Here is a 17,010-nt window from a genome sequence, read left to right as displayed (position 1 = left end):
AAGCAGTGGTATCAACGCAGAGTACTCGCCGATATTCCACTACATTTCACAATGTTTTATATTTCACAATTCAACGACGTAGAAATCGCGGATCGGCAACGCCGAAAAACTCCGGAAATTCGCGTCGAAAGCGCAGCCAGTAATTCGAACCGCCCGTGTAGTAGACTCGCCCATGTAATGGAGTCGTCCGCGTAATGGACTCGCCCGTGCAATCGCGATCACGATGTCGGTACACGATTTCGCGACGCGATCGGATTTGTACGATAATTAAGCACGTAAAAACACTAAACTCACACTCGTACTGTCGCGGATCGGCGATAAACGCGAAAACGTCGATCCGCGACAGTACGAGTATGAGTTTAGTGTTTTTACGTGCTTAATTATTGTACAAATTCGATCGCGTCGCGAAATCGTGTACCGACATCGTGATCGCGATTGCACGGGCGAGTCCATTACGCGGACGACTCCATTACATGGGCGAGTTTACTACACGGGCGGATCGAATTACTGGCTGCGCTTTCGATGCGAATTTCCGGAGTTTTTCGGCGTTGCCGATCCGCGATTTCTACGTCGTTGAATTGTGAAATATAAAACATTGTGAAATGTAGTGCCCATTTCTTGGAATATCGGCGACTCCTGGGTGCGTCGCGGGGGAATCGCCGCATCATCGTCGTTCGATAAAGCCATCCTATAAGTGAGCCTCGAATAAAGCGGCGACCCGAAAACAGAGCATCGGTTCTATTCGCGCGCGAATAAGCTCTCGCGATTCTCGCGTTTTACCGAAACGCGTCGAAAATGTGATATTTAAAATCCAGGCGTCGCCGCGAGTCGCGAACGAAAAAAATTAACGCGAGTGCAAGTGTTTCGAAGCTTCTACGAGGAGGAGGCCCGGAGCCCGGGGTGGCATCGGGCAACGGCGGAGCAACCATGCGGTAAGCAGATTATAATTGAAAGAAATTTATATAATATTATATAAATATATAATTTATATAATTTTATATATATAATTTGTGTTTTTTATATGTATAGATCAACGCTTTGTACTATAAAGCTCCGCACCGTATCGGTGAGTGTATTGCATGTAACATATACATATGTATAACATTACCTGTATATGTAGATTAATCGCCAGAATTTGATTAGAGCGCAATTCTGACAAAGGAATTAAGAAATTATATGTTAACTTTATATAAAACAAGATTTAAGAAAATATACATATGTTAATTTTTTCGTTAAAACAATGAAATACATAATTTTCTTAAAAAAATAAAAAAAATAAAAAAATATATGACAAGCTAATAAAAGTGTCAAATATTTTCTTTTTTTTTGTTCATGTACATTTACATATTCATGAACACGATTAAAACTTTCTGGCGATTATATTTGTTATATATTAAAATATACAAATATTGTGCTATTATGAAATGGCTCACTCTAGAAACAAAATAATTTCTGTTTGGTCCCGAAAAATTTGCAAAAACATAATACAATATTTAAATATATACCGAAAATTTAAAAATAAAATAAAATGGTTTCGTATAAAAGAGTTATTGATGTATAAGATTAAATATCCAAGAATGCTCTCTAAGAAAGTTTCAAACCTCAATCAAATTTGAGAGAGCAATATTTTTATTTAATAATTAGTTTTTCACAAAGTAATTTTTAGGTAATTAATAATTAATTAAAAATAAATTTGTTAAATTTTTGTAATGATTTGAAGCATTTTACAGTCAAATTTGATTTCTATTTTTTTCCACTCAAAAGTGCGTGCAATATTTCTTCGATATTTTTATAACATAATTTATTGAAATCGAAGTCTGCTTGAACTAAATATGACGTTTTTGTATATATAATTTTAGAATATATTAGCAATCTAGAAAATATTTATCTTATAGTTAGTTATCGAAAGATCCACATTTTATCTACCGAAAAAGACGAAATCGTCAAATGTTCTAGTTCGTGATAATTTGGAACATTTACGATAATTTTTCTAAGAAATAAATCCGTGATCGTAATTTTTTGATATATCTGTATATCTATTTTTTGACATTAGAACAACACAACGCGCGCTACGCGCGTGCCATTCCTCGATTTTATATAAAAAAGAATTTTTATATAAAAACTTGATTAATATTTTTTTTACAGAGATTAGCTGATGAAAAACATTAATTTGTTTAATTAAATTTTGAAATAATAGTGCAATACAAATTATAAAATAATATGTTTTAAATAAAATGTTATAATATTTTAAATGTTATGTTATAAACATTAAAATATGAATATGTTATAATTCTTTAAACTCGATTAAAATTTTTGACAGTTATCAGCTGATTTCTATCGAAAAATATTAATCGTAGAGGCATTATAAATTATAACATATTATTTACAACATATTACTATTTTAATATTTTTAACATATTATTAGTTTAAAATTTAATTAGCAAATTAACGCTTTATTAATATTTTTTGACATAGATCAGCTGATTAAAGCGTTATTAATTTGCTAATTAAATTTTAAAATAATATGCTATAAAAATTAAAATAATATGTTTTAAATAAAATATTATGATACTTTAAACTCGATTAATATTTTTTGACAGTTATCAGCTGATTTCTGTATTATTCTTTTTAACATTAGATTCGAGGACTGGCGCGCAGTTGTGTTGTTCTAGTCCCTTTTTAAAAAATGTTAAGTTAATTCTCGCAAGTATTATTGTCCCTTTTTCGCGATGTTGATTAGCTGCCTCGATTTGCGTTGTGCGTTATATTTATAGCATCGAGAGACTGTCGCGAGAGTTAGCAATTTGACCAAAAGTTTATCCAAAATAAAATAAAAAAATAATATGTTTTAATACCTTAAATTTGATTAATATTTTTGATAGTTATCAGCTGATTTCTGTCAAAAAATATTAATCGCAGACAAAGTATATATTATAACATATATTATTTACAGCATATTATTATAATTAAAATAATAATATTTCATAAGTAATATAATATATGTTATAATACTTTATCCACGATTAATATTTTTTGACAGAAATCGGCTGATAACTGTCAAATATATTAATCGAGTTTAAAGTATTATAAAACATCATTTAAAACATAATATTATTTTATTTAATTTTATTTTGGACAAACTGTTAATCCTCGCGATGACATTTCGATGCTACGAAAAATATAACACACAACGCGAATCTTGATAGTCAATGAGCATCGCGGAAAAGCGACAACAATAAACTTCGATACATGCGAGTATCTTTACATATCTTTTTTAAAAAGCGATAATAATAAAGTTTAGTTTTTTAGATGAAAATTATATAATTTATTTAATATCGTCAATTTTTTTCAAATTTTTATTTCTGATGAAGACAAATTTGACAATTTAATCTTTATTATTGCAATAGTTTTTGTAATTAAATTTTATTATATTGATATCTTAATTCATATTAAAAGAAAAAAAATAATTTTTATTTTGTAATAAATAATATAAGATAAATTTTATTTTTCAAATTTAGATATTCTATTTAAATTGGATAATTAAAATCTCAAATTATTATTAAGATATTACTTAATTAAGATATTACTTAATTAAGATATTCTATATTGCATTAAAGAAAATTTATTTTATTATACATGCATATATATATATATATATATATATATATAAATATATATATTGCAATAATATAACTTAATATTATAATCTAATATTACCTACTGTCTAATATTAGAATGAGAAAACATCGGGCAGCTCTAAAGCATACTAAAATAATCATATTTTTGGTCTACAATTTATTATGGATATAATTTAATCCTTTTTCATTAAGAACTTTCTGAATTACGAGTCTTCAAAGTTCTTTCTCGCAAAATACGCGGGAATGCGACGGGGGAAAATGGGTTACGGGAACGCGGTAATATTCAAAAGAGCCGAAAGTAACAAGAAAACGCCGAATCTGTCGCGTACATGTACGTGTGTGTTAACATCGGTGAGGTGTACGTGACCCCACCTTTCTTTCACGAAACTATCACCTACCTACCTACCTACCTACGGAGATCATTTTTCCCGAGTAAAAGCCGAGAACCGTACGAGCGTGGCACAGACAGCATCATGCGCTTGGTGAGTACAAAACTCATTCACTGATCAGCTTTTCCGCTTGTTCGACAACTTTTCTCCAATAGTCTCTTCTCTCTCTTTCTCTTTTTATCTATCACGTTGCATATCGATTTTTTCTTATCTCCTTCTCGCTGTGGTGGATTACGTGCGATTTAAGTGACAGTGCGACTCGAGTCAGATGAGTGCAAAGTGATCAGCATTAAAAACAATTCGACTGTATATAGTATATATATTTAAAAAAATATTTTTAATATTTATAATAATTGATAATCGGGTGTCTGAAGCTAGTTTTGGGATGCTGATGGAAGAAGAACTAATGTGCGGGAAAACTGTATCATGGTATCCTTATTGGTCGAAATGATATAACTAGGATAATCCAAGTTCGATCATCAAGATGATTATTTAACGAAAAATTACTTGATGATAATAATCTTTTTGTTCTCAACTAGATGCGTATCGATATACTCGCGAGTTTCTACTTAGAGGAAACTTGCGATGAGCATTTCACGCGGTGGCTACTTTCTTCTTCCATTATACGTTTCGCGATTTCCAGATAGTATATCGTATCGCTCGCGCGGAAGAAGTTTGCTTCGCTATAGTTAACGGTTTCCGATGGCTACTTAATGAATCATTGATCCGACGAGATCTCCCATGCGACTTGTCAATTCGATATTTCCGGGAAATATTGGCTGTTCGCTCGGTTAAAATGCACTAAAATTATATGTAGGCCAAATAGCTTTAGCAAATTGCAGTCTATTATTTATGGCACGCGATTTGGCAAATGATACATTTGGGAACTAATATATTATGAGTGCTGCACTGTTTATTTCTAATTATACATGCCATAAATTTTAATGTATTCGTAAATGATGATTACCACAAATATCGCGTGTAGTGTGACTTTAATTATACGCTTATTTATTTAATGATATATTTGATCAGTACATACAAACATACGTAATTAAATATTGCGATTTTAAAACTTTCTAAAACTACCATTTATCTTACTCTTAAAAACAAATTCCGGCTATCGTTTAAATTATCGAGTGAAAATTCGTAATAAATAATAAATTTTAATAAATTTTTTACTTTATACGCGTGTGACTTTTAAACAAGTTTACTTTGCAGTATGTCATACAAGAATATCGCAACTCTAGAGATATTAATTTAGAAAGAAGAAAGCAAATAAATGTCGCGTTAATTTATAGTCACTGATTCGGATAAAAGGTGGAGAGATCATTCCTGCCGGTCTCTCTGCAACTCGTCTGTCGGAGTCCTCTTTACGCTCGCGGCAATTTACTGTGAACTGTGCTAGCTCATTTTGAATCGCATTAATGAATCGACGCGCTCTGTTGAAGTCGCTGGACTGTCAGTAGATCAATTTCTATTCTCCGCTCGAATCTCCGAGATGCAACACGCGAGCATCATAAATATGCACTCCTAACGACCCAGTTGTCATGTAGTACGATCGTGTGTGGCGTTAATTAAGGTCGAAATCAGAGTTTCGCGGATCTTAAGTTAAGCGAGGATTGATACGCGTGTTAAGCTGATAACGATCGCAATCGATCCGGCTTTGTAAAAAAAACTGTGCATAAAGAAAGAAAAAAAAAATGGATAGCGAAATCTCTCGACTGGAAAGATTATTCTCGTCGCAGTCTAGATGTTCTCTCTTTCTAAGACCTAATGGAGGTCGACCTAATGGACCAGAAAGAAGATTAATACTATATACATAGTGTGCATTACAAGAGTAAGGCTTTTCATTTGAGTTTCATTTGAAATCGGCATGCGACGGAGAAACGATACGTCGCTCTGAAACAATCTAATCGAAATGAGAGGATTCAATGGATCGTAAAAAGTATCATTGAATTCGAGTGATTTATGACGCGAGCACGTAACGATGTGTGTCCTCCGTTTTTACTTCGAATCGTTTTTTTCCCCCGACTGTCGTAATAGTAACGGTAAGGGAAAATCTTGAATCTTTATTTGAAATCTTGTATCTTAATGCATGGTCACATCGACGAGATACTTCTGGTAGACGACGCGCGTTTCGAGAGAAAGTAATTATTAGGGATCGATGACACGGAAAGATGGGTGTGACGGATATACCTGTGGCACAAGTTAAGTTCGATGACCCACGAAAGTAGATGGCATCTTTTTCGAGCTCCGCGGGAAGAAAGTTCTTCTTCTCCGGTTTTTCCCTCTCTCGCTCTCTTCATTTCGGTGGCGATCCATTCCGAGAGATAGAATGCCGGACCTGTGTGATAAAAAAAGAACCCCGTATTACATGCGGGCCTATAAGGTATAGGTCTTACGAAACGACCGCGGACAATGCCGATTGTCGATCTCGTAAGAAGTGCACGAGGAAACTTCTGTTCGGATTCAGAACAGCGCGAACACGTAATACGCGCAACCGGAGAGGTTCCCCGCCCACGTGCCTCTTCTCTCGTTGAAGGAGTTCCGGCCATTTCGTAACCGATGCATTTCGATCGATCCGCGGTCAGATCGCCCGACTATGCTAGAAAACGCGCGCCGTAACATTTACGACTTCCTTAATAATCTCGAAGAGGCCTCCTCAGCTTCGCGGTCCGTTGAGTCGACCATTTTTCGCATCGAAAGTGGAAAGCCCCTCGGCATCCTTTCTGAACTTTTCTCTCTCATCGAGGCCTCTCGTAGACCTCTCGTCGACGTCCGACATCACGTACGGCGTCGGAACAATTGTTGTTTAATCGGCTCCCACGCTTCGAATTTTTCACGCTTGCCTTCACCGTCCAAGCTTCTACCTCGATGACTTTCCAACTCTGGATCTTTGACGCGGAAAGCTTTCGATCGCTGTTACTTGTTACTGTCAGCGGAATGTTCGAGATATTCGGTGGATCATCTTCCAAGATCGGAGTATCTAAATAAAAATATCAAAAAATCGTTTGTCGATAGACTGAGAAATAATACGTCCGACCGAAATGAATTATTTTTGAGAGCAGCAGGGACAGACGGTTCTGCGACGGAGGCCCTCGATCTCTCGAAACTTTCACTCTAAACTTGCAATACGATATGGTGTTTTGCACGGTGCATTCGTGTTTAATTGCATTCAGGCGCATCGGCTCATCTTCTCTCCGTTCATCTTGGGTTTGTGCGTTATTCAACGCCAAGGACTCGTTGTATAATCGAAACGTACTTGGCGACACTGCTGGTAAAGTGCACTTTCACGCGTCTTCCATTTCCGCGTTTCTGTACACGAAATCCGAAATCTACAAGAGATCAAGATACACCGTGATGCAACTAGCGGAAAGTTGATTATTTGAGAAAAAGCGCGAAATAAATCTTGCTAATTGATTGCGTAATTTTTGGGGGGAAGAATAAAACTTGAATGATCTTGAATGATCTTGAATGATGTCTCTCTTTTTCTCTATCTATTTATCTCTTGTCGAAAATTGAGTTACCTTCGCTTTCGATTTCAATTAATCAAATAATCTGTAAATAAAAAAGAAATAACTAATCCAATATGCGTTTTCATCTCATTCTATCTAATTTTATTTAGCAAGAGATATTTAGAAGATTTTTATTTCATAGAAATTGGTTGCACTTGGCAGAGAAAACTGATTGTTACTCGATCGTCGAACCATCGTTGTCTTCACTAAACATGATTATTAGATGTGAAATCGCTAAGCGGTCAAATAGAGTATATTCTCGGATCTAACCAATTAGCTTCAAATAGTACGAGCATTATAGATCCTATAACAGTTTTCTTCGCTCATTACAAGACCTTGCTCATTATTTGCCTAAATTGATCTCGAGATAATGTATATTTTTACACAAGAAACGTAATGACAACAATCGAGATAATTTTGCGGTAAGTGTACTTAAATCCAACATTCTTCAAATCTTTTATGAATTAATGCAGTATTCGTACAAACTTCTTAATATCGGAAATCGATTTTTCTCCGTAATAATAAAGATTTTCAGGATGGTCATTGTGTGCCAACCTTTCAATTTCTAACGTTAAATTTCTTTATAGGCAATTTTCTAGTGAATCGAGTCTGCTTAAAGAGCTTATAATAATCTATGTAGCTCCTGTTCTAATTATTCATTTTTAACGTAAATTTATTATACGAGATGTAATGTTTAATATAATTAGTCACAATGCCAACTTTCGTTTATTTATTTACATCGATGTCAGACATGGAAAAATCAATCTCACATTGGTTGAAAAATTTGTATCATTAAAATTAACGTTGAGAATTTTTAGGATATTTCGTCGCCCTCGGAAGGTCGCCTAGGGTCTAATTTAGTTTATTGCGAGATTTTTATCATAGCTGGAGAAATTTTTACTTTTTTTATTGAAATTAAAATTGAATTTTTTTCATACTTCAGAAATTATGTTAAAGATATGTCTAAAGATTCATAAAATCGAAGAGAAAAGTGAAAATTTGTTCCTCATTAACATTTGGGAAAATATTCCGGTGTAGCTTATACATTCCACGCGATCGTGTTTCAATTTTGATCATCCGAGGAGTATGTATCTTCACTTTTACGAGATAATCGGGAGCATAAAAAGAGCAATTATCTTTAGCGTGAAGAAATATTCTTTTCTAATATTTTATATTATCTAAATAAATCTACATATATACATAGTGTATAAAATACGAACGCGCTTTTTTGCCTATTTTCAATTTATTAAATGCCCTAAAATCTGCGACTTATAATTCATGTTAAAATTCAAAACAAAAATTTATTTAAAATTTTCTACAACTCTTTTTTAATATCGAGATTTTATATATGTGTTTTGCCCAGCAATTATTTTCTTTGTTACATGTGACATGTAAAATTATAAATAGAATTTTGTCCCGAATTTTTTTTGCCGCTAATTATCGTCTAAGCTGAGGAAGTTGCGCTCTCACTCTGTGTTAGCGACGAGAAAAAAATGCGGTTGGGCGTGTTACTATGTTCGGATGTTGTTGCGTCAAGTTGATTCGTAATCCGGCACGAAAGGCCGAGCCTGCGAGTTTGTAACGACGGTATTTCATGCTCATCACGCCGGCAAGAGTCGAGTAAAGCAAGTTCACGAGCGGTGCGCATCCTCGACATACTCTGCCGAGTGAAAGTGCCGCCACATCAGCTCTCGCGGTTTCTTATTCTTCCTCATCTTCTGCTTCCTCTACGCGCCGCGTTAGTGGTATTATGCTCGAGCCGGATCAATGTGACGAGTTCTCTCACGCTGTTTCCCCACTCCCGAACACGCGACGTGAACCAGACGTTATGGTCGATCTCATCTCTTCTTTTTTTTTTCTTTCTCTTTGGTTAATGTGACAAGTTTCTCAATAATCATTGTCACATATTATATACATTCGGACTGGCAGCCACTATCGTAAATCTTGACAACCGTGCGATATGCTCTCTTATTTAAAGAAATTTATCGGAGTTGGAACTTCCCACGAAATAATTTTAATATATTTATATATTATATAAAGCTTTATTTTTCTTATATTTTACTATTTTATATATATTTTTAAATATGACGTATGTAATTTATTTTTTGAACATGACGTTTAAGATTTCTTAGCATCTGTTAATGATTAATTTTACATTAAAAAAAATTAATTTGCTTTTTCAAATGATATAGAAAGCATCTGAAAAATTATTATAATAACAATTAATAAACAAAAGTACAAAAAAAAACCAATTTCTCATATAGTTTGTTTTACAAGTTTTTCAAAATTTTGACGTAACAATTTGAAAATCGAAATCATTATTTAGCGTGAAAAAAATTACAGAATCACTCTCAATGATTACTCTCTCTTTTTTGTGTTTGAAAAAAAATTATTTTTTGTTGTATTGGAGTTTGATTGTGTAACTGGAGCTTGACTGTCTCAGCCTCAGATTATTATCGTGAAGGAATTAATTTCGACAGATGTTGATTTGTCGCTAAGTACTTAATTGCAACTTTCGATCCATTAAATCTTTGTCGACAGTTTCGACATGTACTATTTTAAAAAAGTTTGCAACTGACAAAACAAAATTGATCAAACACTTTGTCAGTCAATAGAATTTTGGACTCGTAAATTTTTGGTTACTCGATTCATTAAAATCTTTAATATAAGCAATTATAATTTTAATTTTAACATATGTGCACATAATTAATGCAAGGGAAGAGAAAAGAGAGGGGAAAGGAGAGAGAATATAGAGAGAGATCTGAGACTTTATATGCAATATTTTCTATCGTGCATTAGTAATATCAATTTAGCGATTCAGCTGTTAGGCGCGGTGAAACTCGCACTCTCTGCGCTAGAAAATGACGGGTCAAGAGTTCGCAACGCGAAAAAACATTTGCATAGTCAAAGATTTGCGATAGCCAAATATGACACGGATCTTTTTAACAACCGGTCAGGACAATTCATTGCGATATTCCGCCTTTTCTTCCGCCTGTATGCGCACGTATATTTATGCGCCTCTCGACTTTTGCGAGAGTTTTGCGGCTGATTAATTAGCGACTCTGCGATTATTATGCAAAGAATTACTTAAGGGGCGTCGTGTCTATAAATCCGAGCGACACGTATCAAGGCGGTGACACATGTCAAGCGCGACTATTGTGTCGAGTTTCGAAAGTGAAACCAACCACATCAAAGCTGCAACAACGCGAATCAGTTCCAGCCGCGTCCGGATCATTATTATTAAGTGGTAAGACACCTGCGAAGTCGCAGAGTGCGTTCCTCCCGCTTGTGTACGGCTGAAGATTAATGGGATGCTGGACCAAACGGAGGAGGACGCCCGTACGAGTTTAGAAAGTTCCCAAAGTTGTTGTAGAGCGAGATACGTGTCGTACCTTGCTGTCACATTTTTACCGCCGGCGATCCGCGAATTTATAATTGCGAAGGAAAAAGTCGGCAAATTTGTATGTGGAGCTTCGCGTTCTTCGCTTCGCTCGAGTGAACGGCAGACTTTGCGAACATTCTAACAAACGTTCTTACGTTTCCCCGAAGTAATATTCCAAAGTCTCGTTCCTGAGAAATTTTAATGCGAACCAATTAACCATTAGACGAGATCGACCGAGAGGAAGGAAGAGGGAAACGCTCGGAACAATTTTATAACGCAGAAGCGCGCGCTAAACGTGGCAATCCTCCCGTTTTATTGTGTGCAAATTACAGGGATAGTTTACAGGCGCGCATCTCTAACACTTTCCTTTTGCTGACAAAAACGTTGGTACTTAAGCGCGGGCTCTGGTTGTGCGAAGAATACATAATTCGATGATATACCGTCGTTGACCTCCGGCGTGTCGTTCCGTTGTCTTTTCCCTGGGTGTAACTTTCTTTGCAAATGTCAAAGGTCCTCGTATAATGCAGCGCAGCTGGCGCTTTTCTTCTTTCTTTTTCATTTTTTTTTTTTTCATCTGCATGCTTGAAAACGCTTAGCATTCTCGCCAGAAATTCTCTTCGATTTTTTCATCTTCGCGGAACTTATGGTTGACAGTACGTCAATAACTCTTCTCTCGCGACGCGTCTGCGAATGCATCATACCTGGACTCCCACCATGGAGATTTGAAGCGGGATGAAAGTTCAAAGCTTGTAAACGCTTCTGTGGTGGGTAGCTCGTAACCTTTTTAGGGCGTAGGCATTCGTGCCATCTATGTGAATGGATTACATTCCCAATTCCTAATTTGAATAATTTCCGCACGACGAATCGTGCAAACCCTTACCTAAGACGGATCATATCCGAATGCTGTTTTAATGACGAATGATTAAGCACTGTTCGCGCGACGTCCTTCACGCTACTCGTCTCGTGTATCATTATGAAAATGAAAGATATTCCTTACGTCTTATTAGACGTTGCCATTAATCGAAGGTGGCACTTTTCCACTCGCCCGTAATTATACGAGATGATGCGAAGAATAGTTTTAGATGTCAAAGTCAAAAGTGCGATAATTGTTGATTGATCGATAGTAAATAGAAATTATTCATTATTGTGTATGAGACTAAGAAATAATAAATCGTACGAATATTTAATATCCATTTTTTAATTTCTATATAATTTTAGCAAAAGGATAAAAAATATTACTTTCAATATTTTATATTCCTAATTTAAAAAATTTAATATCGCGAAAATATATAATACGCTTCAATGCAATCGACGTTAAGGTGAAGCTAAAGTACTTTTCAACAAAAATAGACAATTCTTAAAATTCAATGAAAGTTGAAATTAAACCTATAACGCGCGGATCTTAAAGGGATTAAGTATCTATAAAAGTCTTCAATCTTGATTATTCATCAATCGCATTTATTTCTTCTTTTCTCAATCGATACGCATCTCCTTGTAGCTCGTCGAACGATTATCCTTAACAATGGTTTACAGCGCGGAGCAAGATTGATTGTATTCTAAATATGCATTTGTATTTAATAATAATAGCAGAAAAAATATTATATAGCCTGCATGACAAGTGGCTAATAAGTAGCTTGAAATGTCGAAAGCTCATTACACCTGCTACACGCGGTCCTCAACTTTTCGAGAACGTGTCTGTACATTTAATTATGCACGCGCGTGTCTCTTCGGCGACGTCAGGCGTGTACGTGTAATTACATAAAACATGCAAACTATTGGTCTCGCTCGCACGACTCGAAAGCTGGTAGATATGTATTTACTGTCTTTTTAGGAGGAGAAAATCGCCTAGGGGCCTCTCTTCCACTCATAACGGGACTAACCGGAGATAGATTGAACGAACAAACTTTAGCTTTCGATCTCTCTCGAATCAATACAGTGAAACTCAATCATATAGACGCCTATTCTTATCATAGATAATTTTAGTCGATGCACAAATTTTCTTCGCTTTATTTCGCAGCAAAGAGAGAGAAGATATTGCTTTCTAATAATATCAGTTGTCGTAACATAATCTCTGTAACGAAATATCATTTTAATATATTGTAACTTTGCAGGTAGCCATAACGATTCTACTAGCAGTAGTCTGCTCAAGCTTGGCTAGGTCTCAGAAATCTGAGATCTCAGCCAAGGACCTCGAAACTGTACCGGCCCCGATAAAGCTTGACAAGAACCTGCGACAAGCATTGCTGAAAGCGCTGACAGAATTGGAGGCCGAGTCCGCGGAGCAGCGAAAGGACGATGACGAGAAATCGCTTATTATGACCATCGAAAAGACCTTCGAAGACGTGGTCAAGAAAAATCTGAATACGAATATCGGCGTAATACCGAAAGCTTCCTTCTCGTTCGACGGTTTCCCGGGAGATGAGGAAATTCCCAACGAGGAGAAGTTGCAGAATTCGAGTTCTCTCGAATCGAAGAAGTACATTTCTCCGAGTCCGATGATCATAGAAAAGGCTAGTCGGGATGACACTAGAAGCTTCCACGTGCACAACGTAATTGTACCAGACAAGAATCCGTCGACTTACTTGCCGCGAAGCGAATCCAAGGCGGATACGTTGGAAACGAGGAGTCTGAAGAGTTCCACCAGTTCGTCTTTAGTCAACAGAATCCAGAGTGTGACGTTGAAGCCGATCACGCAATTGTCCGAGAGTTTGACACAAAGCGCTAGCAATGGAATCGCGAACGCCAATGTGCTGGTTGCGCCGAAACCAACTGCATCTAGTCCGACCGTTTCGCCCAAAGACAATGTCACCTTGTCCTCCAGCATTAAGGATAAATCTCCAGCGGAGGAAGTGAGAATCTTTCAGGCACCTCTGGTGGCGGCCTTTACGGTACAACAGGACGAGCTCGGTGTGCCGAAGAGCGTCGTGCCGATTTACAGGCAATCTGGCGACGGACAGGCTCTGACTCTTCAGGAGCAATTGGATTTTAAACAGAAATTATTGGAGCAGCAGCTGGCGGACTTGCAACAGCAACAGATCCAGCAGACTCAGTTTCTCATTAGACAACGTCAGCTCTACGAACAGCAGTTGAGACAGAAGCAGCAGCAACAGTATTTGCAAGAACAGGCTAGAATCAAGCAGTTGGAGGAGCAGGCTAAGATTAAGCAATTGGAAGAGCAGCGCTTGAAGCAGCTAGAAGAGCAGAGAATTTATCGTTTGCATCAGCACAATCATTTCCCTTTGCAGAAGCAGCATATTTTCCAACAGACGAACGTGTTGCCGCTTCAGTCACCTGTGGAACCTGCTGTTCATCTTCAGCCGAGCGTGTCCTTGGAACTTCCCAGCGCCGCCGCGCCACCATTATTCCGTACAAACTATCAAGAGCAGTTGCAATTCCAACAGTTTCGTCAACAACCACAGCAACAGCACCAGCAGCGATTGCATCAGAACTTTGTCTCGTTTCCTACCGACTTTCAGCCGCCTGTGGCTCCGGCCACTAGATTCAACAGGCAGGAGGCCTTCAACGCGGTTGGTAATTTCGGCTTCAACCTGGATAACAAGCAACCACCTCCATCGAGGAATGCCTTCAATTTTGCCGCGCCAACGAGAAATCCTAATACATTTGTTTACAATCCTTACACGCAGTTCAATCAGATCCCGACGAGAGCTCAACAAACGCCCGCCAGACAGATTCAGCATTTGCTTTTTCAGTCGGGCGTCGCCGGCAAGTTGGGCAACGTGCAGGGCCCGGGTGCCGAGGACCTCAACATCGTGTCCAAGGTGTTGGCGTTGAACGTTGGTGCGTTGCCCAACAAGAATTATCAATTTGTGAACAATCGCGGCAAATTGAGCAGCGCGTGAGAGTAGAAGCAGACGAGCGTAATCGATATAAGATTTCGACGAGTCGTGTAAATTACTACAGGACGATATTAGCAAGGTGAAATCGAGCTCTCTCTCTCTCTTTCTCTTTCTTCTTCTCTATCCTTTCATTTATCGCGCTCTTCTCTCTTAACGTTTATCTGTCTTCTTTTCGTTTCTACTATATTCTTTACATCGATATTCTCTAATTTCTCAAAGGCTCTCTTTGGCCCCGACACACACACACACACACACACATTAAGATGCAAATCAATATATATATGCACATACACAAAAGAGCGACAATGAGAAATGCTTATTCACGGCTCGCGAGAGAACGCAAGATGACTTGGTAAGTTCAATAGTACCATGACGATAGTAACCTTGAATACCAGCATCTCCGAGTGAAATCGAATCGATTGCCCTCGGTTACCTCCCGCGAGATTTTACTCTCCTACGTCGTTTCTACGGTTGATACGCGTGAGGCAAGCTCACTCCAGGAGGGAAGCGGTATATAACGAGGGAGCCGTCGTTTCCTTAACAAACGTAATGATATTAATTACGATTGTACTTTAAACAAGAACTTGTCGGTAGTAGTGCGGCCTTCCCGAGCTTGGATTACGCAAGTTTGCATTTAGTTGCGACACAGACACTCTGTACATAGTTGTGTGACTTCAGTTTCACTTCCTTGTATCTATCCCTTTTGTGGAGGCACTTTCTTCTGCTCCATTCTTGATAGAATAGCGTTCACGCGATCGGGTACCGCCAACATCATCGACAATCGTACAAGAAAACACGCTCAATAGAAAAGAAGCACGTAATCATAAAACGTAAGCTTATAATAACCGTAGAAATAAGTTTATATTTTAACAGTAAAAATTAGTTACTTTATGTTTTAACATATAAAAAAAAGAAGTTTCGCCGGATTCACATCATTTGTGTTATCGCATTCTACTTGGGTTTGATTATGATTATGTTCGATAACATGTCGCGTAAAGTTTAAATTTGGAAAATTCGTAAATTTGTCCTTACATATCTTTTATGTTAAATTTGTAATAAAATGTACGTTTTTTTTACGATAAAATTTATAAATTATTTATCTACTTCAAGATATAAAGTATATGTACATTTATCTATTTCATCGCTTTTCCAGTTATATCTTTATCGAGAAATGTCAGACCCAAGTTTGCAGACCAAGTTTAAAGACCAAAACTCTACCGCTGGTTAGCACGTTCTACGATTTGTATCGTAGCCTGTATGTGTGTATATTGTTCGCATTAGCCTTAACATATAGAGAGCTCGCTCGGAGGATCAGAGGTCTCGCGAAGTCGTGCATCGAACCGCGGATTGAAAACGCTTCTTCTACTGTAAATAAACTTTCCCCGGGCCGCGGTATCCCTCCACACACAATACCGGCAAAGAAGCCGCCGACGCGAGAGCCACATCTCGCGCGTGTATACGTGTATGTCCTCAATTTCACAAACGTTTGGCACAGATCCATGATTTCACCCGCGAGGCGGGCGAATCGAGGAATCTCGTGGGGGACGTTGGATATCTCTTCTGTCTCATTAAATGTTTTTAGTTAGATTTGAATAATCGTCAATTTTCTCATCACATTTATCAGAGATGTGTTATTATGTATTTAATTATTTGTTAGCTTAAATATATTCTTTCTCCTATGTGTTTGTATCAAGCTTTGTCTTGAAACTAAAATCGATGTTGGTTGCGATGCATTCTTGGCGAGAGCGACTATGTAAGCGAAAGTTGACAGCGATTCGTTTATAAATGCGGATCCTTTGCGAGCGCCAGCTGAGAGACTTGCGTGACTGAACATATATATATATATATATATATATATATGTATAACATTAAAATATAAATTAACATTAAAATAAAATATAAATAAAAAGTATTATATATAATTTGCGCTTATAATTTATCTGATGCTGGATTGTATGACCTCTTGTATAAATGTTAATAAACTAATTTGTTTACAAAATATCTCAATCATCATTATTATTACTTTAGTCGTCGCTGTTCGTCTGTATGTTTATAACAAAGTTTACTTTAGCGTTCGCAATCATAAACCAATTGCTTTGATCGTATTTGTTGTTTTTTGATAAGTAAAAGTTATGATTAATAAGAAAATAGACTAATTTCTGTTAAAAAATTGAAGTGTTATAAAGTCAATAATATTTCAGAATGTTAAAATGTTTTATAATCATTTAA

The 17,010-nt window shown here is 36.8% G+C and overlaps 1 protein-coding gene across 1 annotated transcript; it reads left to right on the top strand.

The window, feature by feature from the left end:
• Positions 1–4,077: 4,077 nt before the first annotated feature.
• LOC145943886 (uncharacterized) lies at positions 4,078–16,736 on the top strand. Its single transcript, XM_083051786.1, has 2 exons — positions 4,078–4,120; positions 13,036–16,736. Exons 1-2 carry the CDS (start codon positions 4,112–4,114, stop codon positions 14,782–14,784), a joined length of 1,758 nt encoding a protein of 585 aa, XP_082907912.1. The 5' UTR covers positions 4,078–4,111; the 3' UTR covers positions 14,785–16,736.
• The last annotated feature ends 274 nt before the right edge of the window (positions 16,737–17,010 follow it).

This window comes from Prenolepis imparis, unplaced genomic scaffold (genome assembly GCF_030444845.1).
Source record: "Prenolepis imparis isolate NDT839.2.m4 unplaced genomic scaffold, iyPreImpa1.0 SCAF_12, whole genome shotgun sequence".
Taxonomy (NCBI): domain Eukaryota; kingdom Metazoa; phylum Arthropoda; class Insecta; order Hymenoptera; family Formicidae; genus Prenolepis; species Prenolepis imparis.
This window is presented reverse-complemented; position numbering and strand designations above follow the sequence as displayed.